Raw genomic sequence first — 16,967 nt, forward strand, 5'->3', positions numbered from 1 at the left:
AGGCCGGGCCCTCTCTGGTCCCTCCGGGCCGCCCCGTCCTCCCCAGGCTGCCGGAGAAGGCGGCTGTGCAGCCTGGGGATCGAGCGTGTGCTCACACAGCGGGCTCAGGAATAAAGTCGAGCCGCGGCGCGTCCCGCGTCCACCAGGGGGCGCCCATGCCCTACGAGCGCCGGGCAGCTGTTCGCGCCACAGCGATTCTTCCCGTGCCCTTCGGGGTCCCCGCAGAGGGGTCCCGCCGTCCACACTGCAGCCCGTGACTAAAACGTCCGCGAGTCTCCCGATGTGCTGCCTGTGCACGGCGATCGCCTTCTGGGTCTGCACGGCTGCGTCCCCCAGGCCCTGGACGGGGAAAGCGAGGCGCGGCTTCCTTGTCCCTGGCCAGCGTCCGTAGGAACGGGGTGCCCAGTGCGTCCCCACCCGGTGCCCCAGATTGGTCTGCAGGCGCAGCGAGGATGATTGAACCGGCAGCTTCTGGCCCAGCGGCCACGCCTGGCCGACCCGGCGCCTAAGAGGCTGAGCCCAGAGCTCCGTTGCTGTGAGTTCCGGGACAGCCTGGGTTACAACATAAGAAACAGCCAGCCCCGGCGGGAGAGATGGCTCAGCGGGTAGGAGCACCGACTGCTCTTCCGGAGGTCCTGAGTTCAAATCCCAGCACCCACACGGTGGCTCACAGCCGTCTGTGATGGGATCCGATGCCCTCTTCTGGTGTCTAAATAAATACATCTTTAAAAAAAGGCTTAAGGAACAGTCTATTAAGCCAGCTCTGGAAGACGGGTGGAGGACGGCAAGTTCAACACCAGGCGTGGTTCGACTACGTGGTGAGCTGGAGGCCGCCCTGGGCTGTGTGAGCCCCGGCCTTAAAAGAAAATAGAGCTTTTGGGTTCAGAAGTCCGATTGGAGCTTTAATTCCAACACTCGCCTCTATGATCATGCTCAAGGCCAGCCTGGGCTACATAGTGGGTTCCAGACTAGCGGAGGGAACAGTGTCTCAAAACTACCTGCCAAGCATCCAAGCACTCAGGAGGCTGAGGCAGGGGACTGACTCAAATCCCGGGCAAGGTTGGGTTACATGAGAACCAGTCTCCAAAAGACACAGAAAAAGAAGCCAGTGACAGTTGTCACGCCGGTGACCAGGACCGGCTCCCCCGTTCCTGCGTTTCCTTGTTTGTGTGTTTGCGAGACCCAAAGCGGCAGAAGCGCGCTGCAGCACCGCCCACTTAGGCTCGCGTTCAGAAGCTAGCCCGGCTTAAGGCTTATCTGGGCTGGAGCCTCGGGAGGCCACGCCCCTCCGTGCTATTGGTGAAGTTCCGTCGGATGGGCGAGGCTTTCTCTAAGGCCCCGCCCCTCCCCGCCTGCCCGCTCCGAGCTACTGACTTTCTGGCAGGAGCGGATTTCCCTCAGACCACGCCCCTCACACTCTATTGGCCTGATTCCTTTAAGGGGCGGGTCGTTCTCTCGAGCCACCGCCCTCGAGGAGCCTTTGGCCTAGTTCTCTCCACAGAGCGGGGCTTTTTCAGGCCCCGCCTCCTCACCGCGCTATCGTTGAGGTCTTTCCTGAAGGCGTGGCTTTCTCCTCAGGCCATTCCTTCGCCGCGCTATTGGCTTGGTCTTTCTGGAAGGCGCAGCTTTCTCCCTCAGGCCCCGCCCCTGCTGCCGTGTTTGCAGAGTCTCTTCCGGTAGGCGCGGTCTTCTCCTCAGGCCCCGCCCTCGTCCCGTCGTATAAGAGCGACGCGGCCTCGGGTCCCCAGCGGTCTTCAGTCCTGTGTCCCACACTTGCTTGTGCATAGTTCGAGCCTGCTGCGTTTGCTCGCGGTCTCTAGCTCTTTCTTATCGCGGGTTCGAGCACCGGGCCGGTGTGGCTTTGGGTCCGCGACCGTCTCCACAATGCTGTTCGATAAGGTGAAGGCGTTCGTGGTAGAGCTGGACGGGGCACGCGCGGGCACCGAGCCCGTGTTCCACGGAGGCCAGGCCGTGGCAGGCCGGGTACTGTTGGAGCTTGCCGGCGCGGCGCGCGTGGGCGCCGTCAGGCTGCGCGCTCGGGGCCGCGCGCGCGCGCACTGGACGGAGTCGCGCAGCGCGGGCTCCAGCACCGCTTATACTCAGAGTTACAGCGAGCGCGTGGAGGTCGTGAACCACCGCGCCACGCTGCTCGCGCCAGGTACGGGCTGGGGACCGGGGGGCGCGCCGAGCGCGTGCGGTCCCCAGGCCCACGTCCGCTGAGCCCCGGGTCTTGTTCTAGACTCGGGGGACGCCGCCACGCTTCCCGCTGGACGCCACGCGTTTCCCTTCAGCTTCCAGCTGCCCATGTAAGCCCCGCTGTCGCCCTGAGCCCTGGCTCCTCGGGACGCCCCTCGCTGTGTCCTGATTGTGACCCCTGATCCCCACTCTTGCCACCCAGCTCCCTGGTGACATCCTTCGAGGGCAAACATGGCAGCGTCCGCTATTCCATCAAAGCCACCCTGCACCGGCCGTGGGTCCCTGCGCGCCGCGCCCGGAAGGTGTTCACTGTCATTGAGCCCGTGGACATAAACACACCTGCGCTGCTGGCAAGTGGCCGTCCCGGGAGGGTGGGGTGGCTCCGCCCGGCCGCGCCGACGCCCTTTCCATCCGAGGGGCCCAGGGGGCCTCGGAAACAGGGAGTCGGTGGTGAGTAGGGAGCCCACGCCAGCTAGGAGCGCGTTCTGAGGGTGCGCCCGCGGCAGGGCTCGCCCTTGTTAGCCTCAGATACCCCGTTCCGAAACAGGTTATGAGAGGGCTCGTTTTGTTTTTGTTGTTTTTTGTTTTCTGTTTTTTACTGACTTTGGGTTTTGTTTTATTTACTTTTCTTTTCTTTCTTTCTTTCTTTCTTTTTTTTTCTTTTTTCTTTTTTTTCTTTTTCTTTTCTTTTTCTTTTCTTTTTTTTTTCTTTTTTCTTTTTTTGGTTTTTTGGATTTGTTTTTTTCAAGACAGGGTTTCTCTGTGTAGCCCTGGCTGTCCTGGAACTCACTCTGTAGACCAGGCTGGCCTCGAACTCAGAAATCCACCTGCCTCTGCCTCCCAAGTGCTGGGATTACAGGCGTGCGCCACCACTACCCGCCTCTTTTTCTTTTCTCTTTCTCTTTTTCCTTCCTTCCTTTCTTTTTTTTTTTAATTTTAGAAGGTCACTCTGTGTGCAGTCCTGGCTGGTCTGAGACTTACTGAGTAGACCAGGCTGGCCTCCAGCCCACAGCGATAAACCTGCTGGGACTAAAGGCGTGTGCCGCCACACCTAGTCTTGTTTTTAGCTTTTATTCTCCTTTTGGCTTCTTAAGACAGGGTTACATTCTTTGGGGGTATCTGGTCAGAACTTACAACAACCCCCTGCCTCAGCCTTTCTATAAGACTAGGGTCTGCAAGTGCCCAGTGCCCAAAGTGACCCTCGGCGTCTCCACAGGAGCCCCAGGCTGGAGCCCGGGAGAAGGTGGCGCGATCCTGGTACTGCACCCATGGCCTCGTGTCGCTCTCAGCCAAGATTGACCGCAAAGGTTACACTCCAGGTAACGGGCAGTGTGTGCAGCTGGTGCGGGGTGACCCAGGAGTGGGGAAACTGAGGCAAGCTGCTGTCTGCCGCAGGCGAAGTCATCCCTATCTTTGCGGAGATTGACAACGGTTCCACACGACCCGTGCAGCCCCGCGCCTCCCTAGTACAGACGCAGACCTTCATGGCCCGGGGCGCCCGCAAGCAGAAGCGCGCCGTCGTGGCCAGCGTGGACGGGGAGCCTGTGGGCCCCGGTCGCCGTGGGCTGTGGCCCGGTCGTGCACTGCGTATTCCGCCAGTGGGCCCATCCATCCTGCACTGCCGCGTGCTCAGTGTGGACTACTCCCTCAAGGTACCCCAGGTTCCCCGACATCCTGCAGCGCGGACCGAGGGGAGGGCCCGGGCGGGCGGCAGCCCACTCCGCCGCTGCTCCCTTCAGGTCTTCGTGGACATCCCAGGCTCTTCCAAGCTGCTGCTGGAGCTGCCGCTGGTCATTGGCACCGTCCCCCTGCACGCTCTGGGCAGCCGCTCTGCCAGCGTGGGCAGCCGCACCAGCTTCCTACAAGCCTGGGGCCTGTGCACCCTGACGGATCGGCCAGAGGGTGAGCCTAACCAACCCTCAAGGGGTGTGGGCGGGCAGCGCCCAGGCAGGGAGTCATGCCAGCACCCACCAAACCTGCACACTAAGGGCTAAGGAGTCAGTTCAAGGCCAGCGTCCAGTGCTTAATAATTTAGAAGCCAGCCTGGGCTTCAGGAGACCTGGACTTAAAAGCCAAGGCGAACCAGGGTGTGGGAAGGCAGGCCTATGACGCCAGCAAGCATCTGGAGGGCAGCCTGCTCTACACCAAGGTCCTGGCTCAAATAAGCAAAAAGAAACTAAAAAGTCCAGGATGCCAGCTGAGGCAGGAGGATTGCTACAAGCTGGATATCAGCTGTCCCCAGGGGAAAAGGGCCCAGGTGTCAGCCCTGGTCTCCCAGAGCCTCACTCCCTGTCTGTCCTTTCCAGCCCCGCCTGAGTACTCGGAGGTGGTGAGGGAGAGCCCACTGGTAGCTGCGTCGTCGTCACAGGGGCCCTCCTCCCCCCTGCACGACCCAGGGCTGACCACGGAAGGGCCCTACTTTGCCTGTCTCCAGGAGTTCCGCTACCGCCCACCTCCTCTGTACTCCGAGGTAAGCTTCCTGCACGTCTCTTGGTGATTTGCTAATGGAGGCAGGGTGTGGCAGCACGGCCGGTTGTCCCAGTCCTTGGGGGGCTGAGGCAGGAGGATCGTAAGATCCAGGTGACACCCTCCTCGGGACCCCTGGCTGTGCCCGTTCTCAGAGTTGATCTGAAGGGGTTGGGCTGGCGGGGCACAGTGTGCTCACTTGGGCTCTGTCTGTCAGGAGGACCCTAACCCACCCTCGGGGGCTGTGAGGCCACGCTGCATGACCTGCTGATCCGTGGGCTGACGCCTCGGTGCTAGGTTCACAGTCTTTGGCCACCGAAGACCTGCCCTCTGCTTTGGGAACAGCGTTAGGTGAGGTCGCGTGTTCTCCAACGTCGCCCAGGAGCAGCATGGCTTCCGTGGACGGTTCCTCTTCTCAGAGCTTCCGGATCTCTGCATTTGGCCCACCAACGAGGGAGGCCGTGCTAGGCTCGTCTAGGGGATTAGAGTTGGGAGAGATGAATCTAGGCGCGGACACTTCCGGTCTCACAGTCAGAACAGCAGAAGTCCAGAGGGGAGGCCGAGGCTTCCAAGGGGCATTGATGCGTGAACAGCTCAGCAGACAGCGCAGAGGAAACGGTCAGAGCCCGGGCGCCCAGTCCTTCCTCCTAGTGTCCGGAGCGCAGGCAGCCGGTTAGGTGCCTTAGATATGGCCCCACGTGAGGTCACAAGGCAGGGGCCCAGGGACAGGCGCGAAGGGGACTCATTGGGACCTGAGGGTCCAGGGGTTCCAGCTTTTGAGGACTGGTGGCCCAGGTGAACCCGGAGCTGGGCTCGTGATCCTGCCATGTTCAGAACCTCAGGCCTCCCTCAGGGGTGAGGATCCAGACAAGGACATCACAGGGAGAACGGGCGACTGGGGGCGGCTGGGCAAACCCCACATCCCAGGCCTGCCAGGACCTGCCATTTCCACGGTCTGAAGGGTCGATCACTTTTGTATATTAAATAAATAAATAACACACAGGGCCATGTTGTCATTTGTTCACAACACTCAAGGCCAGCGCCGCCCTGACCCCTCCCTGGGACCCAGCCCTGCCCTGCCTGTGCGGCCTGCTCAGCAGCTCTGCTGCTGCTTGTTATAAGATTTGCTTCTTTTGGAGGCCAGAGGGGACATCGAGTCCCTGTAGCAGGAGTTGACAGTCAGCTGTGAGCCCTCATGGGTGCTAGGGACAGAGCCCAGGTCTTAACCTCTGACCCCCCACCCTCTTTGGCAGGTGTGCTTTCTTTATATTTTTAAAGTTTTAGAGTAACTTCCCAGCCCTGGGTGTGGTATCTGCATTTGATCCCCAGGTCCCTCCCTGAGGCACAGCACACGTGGTTGTCGCCAGCACATAAATACACACAGTTAAAAACTGGCTGAGTGGGTTGGAGAGATAGCTCAGTGGCTGCTCTTCCGGAAGTCCCGAGTTCAAATCCCAGCAACCACACGGTGGCTCACAACCATCTGTAATGGGATCCGATGCCCTCTTCTGGGTGTCTGAAGACAGATTTAATTCTTTAAAAAACTGGCTGAGCACTCAGGAGGTTGAGGCAGGAGGATTTCCATGAGTTCAAGGCCAATCTGAGCAACTTAGTGAGACGGTAGCAACCACAACTGATAATAATTAGATTCCATTAATCAATTATTTAATTCCATCCTTGGGAAGCAGAGGCAGGAGGATCTCTGGGAGTTCCAAGCCAGCCAGGGCCACGAGAGGAGAACAAAACTTAACTACAGTCTAAGTGGCGTTGGTGAGGCGGGACCGAGGTAGCGCAGACGCCCCTCCGGAGCCCCGCACGGGCATGGGGTGCTCTGGTTGTCCAGGTTAGGGAGCCATCCTCACTACTGTCCCCCAAAACCCAAACCTGCAGCGTTGCGTCCCCACCACGTGGGTGTGAGACCCCACTCCCAGGTGTGTGCCTCAGCCGCACAGGTCTCAAGAGGGGATATCCCACAATTCCAGGGCGGCTTCCTCAGGCCAGGACACCGGGCTGGCAGCTGTGGGGACCTGATGCTTACAGAGGGTTTTGGGGGTCAGGTGAGCGACTAGCAGGAAGGGGCTGGTTTAGTGGTCCCGGGAGGGGGAGGGGGAGGGGAGGGCCCGAGCTAGCGAGGTGGGCGGGGCCGCGCTGCTTCAGATCCCGCCTCCCTCTGCTGGGACCAAGGCTGCTTTCCCACCTGTGGCCACAGGACTGAAGGTGAGGCTCACCTCCTTGCACCACATCCCAGAACCCCCTTAATCTGACCAATGAGGGCTCAGTGCCCCTCTCTGTCTCTCTGGACCCTGGCGGTGTCTCTGATGCCTCTGAGCCCGGGGGTGACAGGCACGCCGGGCACAGACACTTGGCAGCTGGCCTGGCTGGGCGGCCGTTCAGGAATCTACCCACAGTTGCGGCCGCCCTCACCATCTCACGGCCGCTCCAGGGCACATTCTGTCCAGAGCAGGGCGCCCTGGGGTGCCGGGGAGGGGGCCACTGTCCTGTTGGGCTCCGGTTACAGGACACCCTGTCCCTACCTCCCGTCAGCACAACCTCCAGAGCCCCCTCCCGCTCCTGCTCCGATCTTCCTGGGGAGGCAGAGCAGCTGCAACCCCAGGACCTTTACACCTGCTCCACCAGCCACTCCCGCTCCTCAGCCTCCGAACCCTGTTTGTTTTTATTTTTGTTTGTTTTTGAGACAGTCTCCTGTAGCCCAGGCTGGCCTTGAACTCCGCCCTGACACCCCTGCCTCCCCCTGTCACGATAGTCATACATGATTTCTGTGTTGCTAGGACAGGCGGGGCTTTGCCCACGCTAGGCCGCGCTCTGCCTCCCAGCGAGCCCCAGCCCTGATCCTAGACTTTGTTTATGATGTTCAGGAAAGTCCCAGAAAAGCTGAGGAGGAAGCGGTGACTTGTCCGGTCGGTTGGGTGGTGCCAGCTGTGGCCGGTGGGGGAGGGGAATACAGCCTGGGAACAGGGACATCAACAGAGCAATCCCCCTGCAGGGGAATTGTCCAGGGCTCCTCATATCCGTAATGGGCAGGAGGACATCCAGCCTTGTGCACACAGCCCTATCAGGGTATGGAGTCCTCCCCTCGCAGCCGGGCCCGCCCTATTTCCGGGCTCCATGTGACCACGGGTCATCTGATCTGGCAGAGCCATCGGGTTAGGCGACAGGCTCCGGACAGAGCCCCCGAGACTGGGGGCTCAGCAGAGGTAATCCAATCCCACAGACTCCTGGGACTAAGGCAGCAGGGCAGAGTCTCAGGGACACCTCGATGGGGACAGGGAGGGACAGAGTCCAGGCCTCACAGAGTCAGGGTGGAGCCATGCAAAGAAAAGAGAGAGGACATTGGAGTTGGGGTTTGGGTGGGTGAAGAGGAGTTGCCTGGGAAGGGCGTCCCAGCCACAGGGAAGAGTGCAGTGACGCAGCAGGCAGCAGCCACAGCTGCTGGGGCAGCCCAGCCGTGCTGGCTTTGAACAGAACAGGGCTGAGGGGAAGTGGCCCTGGGGGCCCCCAGGATGGAGCCACAGGTCGGGGAGATCTGGTATAGCCTCAGGTCAGGAGTCAGCGCTAGACTCTGGGCTTCCCTGAAGAGGCAGCGGGCACCTGCAGTCCGTGAGGAGGCGTGAGGAGGTGGCTGTGGGGTCCCGGAGTCCTTCTCCAAGCACAAGCTGTTCCTTATGTGGGCAAAACAAGAAGGGGCCTCGGGGCGGGGGGGGGGGACCTGGGCATTCGCCAGGTTGGCCCGCCTGGGCGTGGCATCGCCCGTGATCCCTGTGCAGGGACGGCACCGAGGCTGGCTTGTCCACCGTCCTGAGGGGAGCGCAGACCTGTGGTTCCTTGTGACCATGCTGGTGCTATGGCGGAGACAAGAGACAGGAGCCACCGCTGAGCCCTGAACAAGGACCCCGGTTGGCCACGTCCCTCTCCCGGGCTTTCATCTCCACCACATCAAACGGGGACAGTTCCAGTCTGAGGTCATTTTGCCCCTGAGACAGTTGGAGTCCCATTCTCTATCACATCCCCAGGATGCCGCATTCTTGTGGGAACCTTCTAGGCACCCTTCAACCCCCCTACACTGCGCCTGGCACCCTCCCTGCCTCTCCAGCCGGGTCCTGACCCCCGCAGGCTGAGGGTGTTTGTATCTTGTATGGGTCGCTGCTCCTGTCATCCTGGCCAAGGCTGAGGCGTCTCGGGGATCAACACCACAGAAAAAGAAAGGTAGCACCGGATTTCTCAAATATGACCTCATGGCTGCGTCCTACAGACTAGCCACACCAGCCTCCATATAATTAGCTGCTTTTATTCGTTGAGGCAGGGGGCTTGCCTGGAGTTGAGCACACGCTTCTCCTCCTCCCTCAGCCTGTGGATTGCTGAGCTCATGGCTGTGCCTGGGAGACGCCGCGCACGCGCGCCGTGTCTGAATTCAGTTCTTCCACCATGGCGGCTGCAGGGTGGCCCCACAGGAGCGCTGTCCCAGCTGGAACTGGCAGTTGCCCCTCTGGGGAATGTTTACTAAGTATCGAGTGACATCAGCGAGTGACCAGACCGGGTCACAGGGGCGATGCTGTGCTGGACTGCACGGCGGTGGCTGCAGTGGCCTGTACTGATGGTGAACCCAGCCTGCCGCTGGCACGGCCCGGCTGTCAGACACCGAGTCCAGGGGGTCGAGGACGAGCAGCAAGGAGCCTCCGGTGCCCCGCCTGCCAGCCGGCTGTGCCACCCCGCCGCACTTCCTCAGCCGTGAAGGACCTAGCTTTCTCACTGAATGTGAAAGTGAGTAGAGGCTGCCCCTGCAGTACAGGCTGTCCCAGGTGGCTCCACGTCAGACAGACGGGCAGACTCTCTCTCTCTCTCTCTCTCTCTCTCTCTCAGGGGGTGGTGGTGAAGGTGTGATCTTGCAGAAGATGTGCCTGGTGAAGACGGCCTAGCCGGGGCCCAACCTCTGCCATCCCAGGACCTTTTCACACTCCCATCAACAAGCAAGAAGGGGCCGGCCAGACGGCTCAGCAGGCCTGGTGACCTGAGTCTGATCCTTGGACCCCCAGAGCGGAAGGAGAAACGGACTCCTGCAAACTGTCCTCCGACCTTTACACGAGCACCACCACGCATGTGCCCTGACCCCACACCAATAAATGCATATAAATAACAAAATAAATCTTCAAACATCCAAGAAGCAGCAGAAACACAGGAACAACTTAGCCAAGCCCTGTAAAGACACATCCTGGGGCTGGATCTTCTGGAGGCAGAGGGTCCTAGGCAGGGGGCACATGCAAAGGTCCTGGGGCTGCAGACGCTGGGTGGCTCGGGGCACCGGGGTTGTGTTTCAGCCTCACTGGTTCTCTGGAGCTCAGGGATGGAAACCCAGGTTCCACCCGTGGTGTGGGAACTCATGGTCAGGAGCATGTCTTCTCCTTCACCTTCCTAGCAACCGTGTCTGCTGGAGCATGGGCTGTGTGCAGAGCCTTCCAGCACCCAGGCTCTTATAGGAACAGTGAGGGTGCCCAGCCGTGCCTCAGTTTTCCGTGAGCAAGAGGAGTTCTCTGGCCTGTGAGGGAGGCTGAGGAAGTCGAGGGGCGAGGAGCACAGGTTCTCTCTCGATTGTTTAAGGCTTTGTTACAATTTCATTTGTTTGACATAATAACAAAAGAGTAACTACACCGGCCTCAAACTCACAGAGATGCGCCTGCCTCTGTCTCCAGGGTGCTGGAATTAAGTAATGAGTTTGATTTTATTATTTTTAGTGCAACAGTCTCACCACGTAGCCAGGTTGGCCTCAAATTTATGGCAATCCTCCAGCCTCAGCTTTCCAAGTGTTTCAGGCCCAAGTGCTGCCCGCATGCTTAACGAGCCGGCTTGGAGCCTGATTGAGCCTATTTTCCTCGTTCTAAAACAGGGGTGGGGGCTGGGGGGAGGGGAGGAGGCATGTCACTGTGGAGAGACTGGGTGATAAGCCACCAGGGTTGGGAGCAGTCTTAACGTGGAGCAGACCCCAGGTCAGGCGGCGGTGCTGTCCCCAGACACCCTGCCCCCTTTCCCCTGGCACTGCGGTCAGTGCCCCACGCGCCATCGCTCACACTGTCATTTTTGAAGCAGGATCTTCCCCTGAACCCGGGCCTTAGCAGTTCAGCCAGAGTGCGGAGCCGGGGTCCCCCTGCATTCACCTCCCGGGAGCTCCTCTAGCAAGCCTTGGACCTGATACTTGGGGTGCAGATTGAGGGACATGGTGACCACGCAGCCAGGCTGCAGCTCGGATGTGTCACGTGACCCTGGTGATGCAGGCGGCGGGGTGGGGGTGCTGGGGTCAGTACCAGGGCGGCAGGCCGCGTCAGCTGGGCCACTGCGGAGGGATCAGAGCTACTTCCTGGCTTCTACACAGACCTGGAATTTTCCAGGACTCACAGAAATGCCTAGTTCTGTTCCTAAGGTTCAGGGGTTCAGCATGCGGCTTGTGGGAGCCTCAGAGAGCGGGGCAGTGTGTGTGGGGTGTCGGGGATGCTCCTGCCAGCATGGCCACCCCTTGGGGAGCGCACAGCTCTGCACAGCTCTGCTTTGGAGTGTCTGGGGCACGTGTTGCAGGACTTGGGAAACGGAAGACCCTGGAGCAATCTGTACGCTCAGGAATGAGAGACTTGACTTGATTAAAATATTAAAACGTGTTTAAATTACGTTTTTATTTTACTTCTTTACTTTGGGGGGTGAAGTGGTGAGATCCTCGTGCTGAGGTCAAGGCATAGCTTGCTGGAGCCGCTTCTCCCTCCAGTGTGGAGGTCCCAGGGAGCGAACCCCGGTCCTCAGGCTGGGCAGCAAACCCCCGCTCAGCCATAGTGCCAACCCTACCAAAAATACTCATCGTCAGACCAGGAAGGTGAAGGCATAGGCCTGTCATCTTGACACATGGGAGACTGAGGCAGGGGGGTGGCTTTGAGTTCCAGATCAGTCAGAGAGGTACATAATGAGACCCCCATCTCAAATGACAACAGCAAAGATTAGTGGAGTCTGCATCATAGCTGGGAGGTAGAGGTTTTAAACTCATCCTTGGCTATATAGTATGTTTTTTAGGCCAACCTGGGCTACATATGTAGACCTATCTCAGCAACAACAAAAAGCCCTGTTTGAACAGAGGGTGGTGCAGGGACCAACACTTCTGGAGAAAGGTGAGGCAGTGAGACTGGTCCTGCCAGGCCTTGGGAGCAATTTCACAGCCTGTGGTTACATCAGAAAGATTACCACAGGGAAGGGCTCATTAGCCAACACGCTGGAATTCGGGGCCACAGAAGCACCCACACAGCGTGGGAATCTGCCCTGAGTTTGAGGGGGTCTTTCCTCAGAGTCAGGGGCCATCGGTGCTAGCCCTCAGACAGCGGGCACTGAGCTCCAAGTGGTACTGTGTGCGGGTGCTGGGGCACAAGTTCACAGTCCCAGGACTCAGCAGAGGAAGGGAATGGCGAGTTTGAGGCAAGCCTGGGCTCTCAGAGGGAGAGTCTGCCTCAAAAAACTGAAGAAAACAGGGTAATGTGTACAAACTCGCCGACATTAAGGACAGGAAGGCCAAGGAGGCAGCGCAGGGAGTCAGATGCCTATTGTGCAGACTGAAGTCTGAGTCTCCAGCTGGGTGCAAGCCGGGCGGCGGTGGCGCACAGCTTACATCCCAGCACTCGGAGGCAGAGGCAGGTGGATCTAGGAGTTCAAGGCCAGCCTGCTCTACAGAGTGAGTTACAAGACAGACAGAGCTACACAGAGAAACCCTGTCTGGAAAAACCAATAACTAACCAACTAACTAAAACTAAATACATGCTGGGGTAGCTCTTGCCTCAGCGCTCAGGGAAGACATGGGAGGGGCACAGTCGTCAGCACTGGGTTAGTGAGAGACACTGTCCCACGGAACAAGATGGTCTGACGAGATGGCGCAGAGGGTCACGGTGCTTGCTGTCAGGCCTGACTGTCTGAGTTTGATCCCCAGGACTGAAAGAACTGAGCCCTCAAAGTTATCCCCTGACCTCTGCATATAACCCTCAAATAGATCAGTTAAAATGTAAGGAGAAGGAAGAGGGGGGAGCCCAGGAAGACCCCAGATGCTGAGGCCTGGTTTCTGTGCCCACGGGCAGGAATGCAAGTACACACACAACGAAATGCATAACTAATTCTAAAAAGCAATAGAATGCTTTGTTCTTCACCCGACGCCTCTAGAAAAGGGAAAAGATAAATAGCGAAGTAGCTTCGGATCTCGGGTTTCACAGTTCTGTGCGCACGTGAATGCAGAGCACAAAGCGGCCACAAGGGGGAGCCGGATCCCTGGGACTATGGAGGCTGCGAGCTGCACTGCGGGTGCTGGGAACTGATCCCAGCGTCGCTGCAGCGAGCGCGGTGCCATGGGCCACACCCCCCGCCGCTTGGCCGCGGGTCCTGAGACAAGGGAGGCTGTGCGTATTTTCCATTGATTCTTCCCATGTAGGACGGTGTGTCAGGACAAGGCCCCGCCCTAAGCCCAGGACATCTGTGCTGTGTTAGTTTTCTGTCACCTTGACACAAGCTGGTTCTTTGGGAAGAGGAACCTTGGTTGAGAAAATGCCTCCATCCAGTCGGGCTGTAAACCTGCCAGTGGGCGTTTTCTTCCTTAGTGACTGGTGGGGGAGGCACAGCCATTGTGGGTGGGGCCATCCCTGGCCTGGTGGCCCTGGGTTCTGTAAGAAAGCAGGCTGAGCAAGCCACGGGGAGCAAACCAGCAGGCAGCACCCGCCCCTCCACGCCTCCGCATCAGCTCTGCCTCAGGCCCTGCCCTGAGTGTTTCAGTGAAAGCCAAATAAACCCTTTCCTCCCCAGATCGCTTTGGGGGCGGTGTTAGCACAGCCAATGAAGGAACAGTGTAGCGGATACGGATATACGCGAAGGACTCCTGTGCTGCGCTACAGCCCAGGTGCCCACACCCCAGGGGATACGGTGGGGACGCAGCTCTTGTCCGAGGCCCTGGAAGACACAAACAGCTTCCTACCACATGACGGACAAAAGTTCCAAAACCAGAGCTCGGAGGCGTCTCCCCTTCACCCACTCAGGACACGCACACAGTGGGGCGAGCTTCAGAACCCGCAAGCCCTTGAGTGCCCAGAGAGAAAGGTGCCACGGCCGGGAGCGCACACCACCTCTGCGGGGCTGGAGGGCCTGCCAAGCCCAGCCACAGGCGGCTGGGACGCGGGCCGGTCCGGTCCCACAGGCCGCTGGGGGCGTCCGCCAAGGTTGAGGGAGGGAGGGCCTAGAATTTGAGTCTAGCTCGGGCTACACAGAGGCACCGGGTCAGCCTGGTGATGAGAGAGAGCAGTGTGCAGGGACCCAGCTGAGCACTCGAGGTCCCGGTCCTTCCTGCGCTGCCCAGCACCTGCCCCTGTCCCTGCGCCATGGCCTGGTGCCCTGTTTCCTCCAGTACACGGTGACAGAGCCAGCCTCCCCCAGCCGCCCCAGGCAGTGTGATCCGGTGCCATCTGCAAACCGATACCAGCCTCCAGCCACCTGTGAAACCGGCTGCCACTGTTTCCACCCATGAGAACGTCCTCAGGCAGGCTGTGTGGGGGAGTGGCCGATGTGGTGGATTAGCAGGAATAGCTCAGCTCTGTGCCTCAGTTTCTCCACCTGTGAACTCTCCGAAGTCCACACAAGTCCCCTCTGCTGCTCTCAGGGAGGGGCCGGCCTCACACACCTGACCTGTGGTCACAGTCGTGCCTATCGCTCTGACAGGGCCTGGTCTCCTGCCCCAGGGCCTCCCACTTACCCAGCCTTCACCCAGAGCTGCCTCCTCCAGGAAGCCCTCTTTGGCTGCTGACCTCAGAGCCCCCCACCGTCTGATTGTGATGACCTGTGGGTAGAGGACACCAAGCCTCAGCCTGTTTGTCAGGTGTGCATTACTTAAACCCCAACTGTATGTGGCAGCTAAGTACTGGGGACATGTGGCGGAGAAGGACATTGGAATTAAACCCAGGATGGGCAGGAGGCAGGGAGACACAAGGATATTACAAAACTTAAAGATCCCAGGCAAAAACAAGATCCATGAGAAAGTGCTGAGGCAGGAGCATGACTGAGTTGTTTGGGGAGTGTTAGGAGGTTGAGAAAGATGGGGGTGAAGAACACGACAGGTTCTGCATGGGATTGGTGCGACTCGGGGTTCAGTGTGACTCAGGTGACGGCAGTTGGCCGGTGTGAGCGGGGTCAGTCCCCCGGAGCAGTCATCAGCTCTGGAGAAGGGACCACAGTTTTGTGGGCCGATGGTGCAGGAAGCAAAGAGACCAAGGCTGAGAGAATCCATAAGCTTGGCCCGGGCCCTGTCTCTGAGATGCGTGTTGACTGACTGTACGACCTCTTCCTTGAAACCCCAACTGGAAAGCACCGACTCTGAGGAGGGGAGCCACTGTTTGTATTTCACCGGAAGGGTCCGGTGCTGGCCCAGCGCAGGGCAGGGACAACGGCCAGAGCAGATCCCAGCCGCCTCCTCCCTCGCTCCCTGTTTTATTCCGTGCCTGGGCCACCATCATGGTGCTGGGGACAGTGGCTCTGAGAGGCCGCGGGCCAGGGAGGTTGCCCGAAGCCCTGTCATGGCTGCTGGGATTCAACTTTGATGATTCTAGGAGGCTCCGGGGCAGAGAGGCAAGCGCAGGGGTGGGGCGTGGCCTGGGTAGAGCAACAGCCTAGAATCCCGCGCTGAGGGGCTGAGGGCCCGTACTCAGGGGAGTGTCTGCTTCCGGTGAATCAAGACCCTGGCTCCAGAGCAGAAAGGAGAGGAGAGGAGAGGAAAGCACACAGGGCCGGAGGGGGCACAGGGCCGGAGGGCGGAGCGATCCTGGAGGGCATGGGGAGGGGAGTCGGGAGGGTAGTAGAGGCAGAGAAAGGCAGAGAGGTAGGGGGAGGGGAGGGGAGGCCGCCATGAGCATGTGGAGAAAGTGGGGGAAGGGAATGGGGCGAGAGGGAGAGCGGAGCGGGAGCAGAGGGGGCAGCACCCCTTTTACAGAGTCCGGCATACCTGGCTGTTGCCAGGCAACAGTGCGGCGGAGCTTAGACAGACCGCTAACCGAGGCGCATGCGTCAACATGGCTCCCCCTGACCGGGGACGACTCTTGCTCTCTTAGCCCGCTCTGTTGTTGTCACCCAGCTGCAGCTGCTGTGTCTGGTTTGCACTGCCAAGGACATTTCGTGATTTTTCTCAGACCTCAAGGGAGGGGGCCGCGCCTCTCTAAGGGCAAGTTAACCGAGAATGGAGTCTCAAGAACAAAATGGAGTTTGTTTGGCTACCTCGGTTCCTTCACTTGGCTGTGCTCGCCGGCTCGGCACAGCATCGCCCCCTCCAGGATCGCTCCGCCCTCCGGCCCTGTGCCCCCTCCGGCCCTGTGCCCCCTCCGCCGCCATCACGGTCCCAGTTTGTGGCTGTGATGACGGCTGCGTCCGTGTCTGCCCCAGCACCGATGGCCTAACCTGGCCGTGCGGGCTGAGCACGGATCATGGTCAGAACTTTGTTTTGCACTGGTGATGCTCAAACCCGTTGTGATGATCATCCCGCCCTGGAGGCCCGCCCCCAGCCCCTCACGGGGCTCCCGAGCTGTCACTCTGCCCCGGGCCACGCCCCAGCCATGGGGGAGGGGGAATCCTAGGCCGTCACTTCGTCCCCCACCCACCCATCTTTCCCTTGGCCAGAAGCCAGATGGAGCCTCTTGGACACAAAATTTATTCCATGAAAACGGAGCTGGACGGCGGGTTTAGTCCGTCACGCGTGGATGCAGGTGACCGACTCTCCACCCCCGGGTCTGGTCCAGGCAGACTCTGGGTGCGCTGGAAAATTCTCCCAAGCGCAGCGGCGTTCTCTGCTTCACCGTCCTCGGGTCCCCCGAGGAACCCCAACATAGCCCAGCGCTTGGAGACCAGAGCTCGCGTAACCGATGTGCTGTGCGTGTAGCCACTGTGTGGCTGGGCCCGCAGAGCACGGCTCCTTCCCCAGCTCGAAGCTTCCACGATAAACAGGTTTTAGGTCTGGGACGCCTAGCCCTACTCGCTTAGCATACTCTTGTTATAGGGTTCTCAAACCCGGGGAGCTCAAACTGGAAAAGTCCAATGTGCGCCCCACGCGCAGGGCGGGAGGAGGCGACACGCGTCGCTGCTGCCACCTAGTGGCCAAGGTTGGACATTACGGACACGCGTTACCACGGCTGCAGCGCTGGGGTCCTCTGGACCGGCATGGAAGAGGGCCGGGGCCACCCAAGAACTGCGGCCCCTCGCCTTAACTCTCTCTACTACCCAGGTCTTATCTCGGAATTCTGAGTGACTGT

The 16,967-nt window shown here is 59.6% G+C and overlaps 1 protein-coding gene and 1 long non-coding RNA gene across 3 annotated transcripts; both read left to right on the forward strand.

Moving 5' to 3' along the window:
- Positions 1-1,512: 1,512 nt before the first annotated feature.
- Arrdc2 (arrestin domain containing 2) lies at positions 1,513-5,665 on the forward strand. Its single transcript, XM_052162486.1, has 8 exons — positions 1,513-2,158; positions 2,240-2,306; positions 2,399-2,546; positions 3,413-3,515; positions 3,592-3,848; positions 3,936-4,098; positions 4,503-4,666; positions 4,880-5,665. Exons 1-8 carry the CDS (start codon positions 1,885-1,887, stop codon positions 4,931-4,933), a joined length of 1,230 nt encoding a protein of 409 aa, XP_052018446.1. The 5' UTR covers positions 1,513-1,884; the 3' UTR covers positions 4,934-5,665.
- Positions 5,666-7,612: 1,947 nt separating this feature from the next.
- LOC127668757 (uncharacterized) lies at positions 7,613-11,333 on the forward strand. 2 transcript variants are annotated; one of them, XR_007974197.1, is made up of 3 exons: positions 7,613-7,877; positions 8,448-9,441; positions 9,541-11,333. It is a non-coding gene; the product is annotated as an uncharacterized LOC127668757 (long non-coding RNA). The 2 variants fall into 2 exon arrangements; XR_007974196.1 differs by having other exon boundaries at positions 7,617-7,877; positions 8,694-9,441.
- Positions 11,334-16,967: the final 5,634 nt, after the last annotated feature.

Source organism: Apodemus sylvaticus, chromosome 18 (assembly GCF_947179515.1).
Source record: "Apodemus sylvaticus chromosome 18, mApoSyl1.1, whole genome shotgun sequence".
NCBI lineage: Eukaryota > Metazoa > Chordata > Mammalia > Rodentia > Muridae > Apodemus > Apodemus sylvaticus.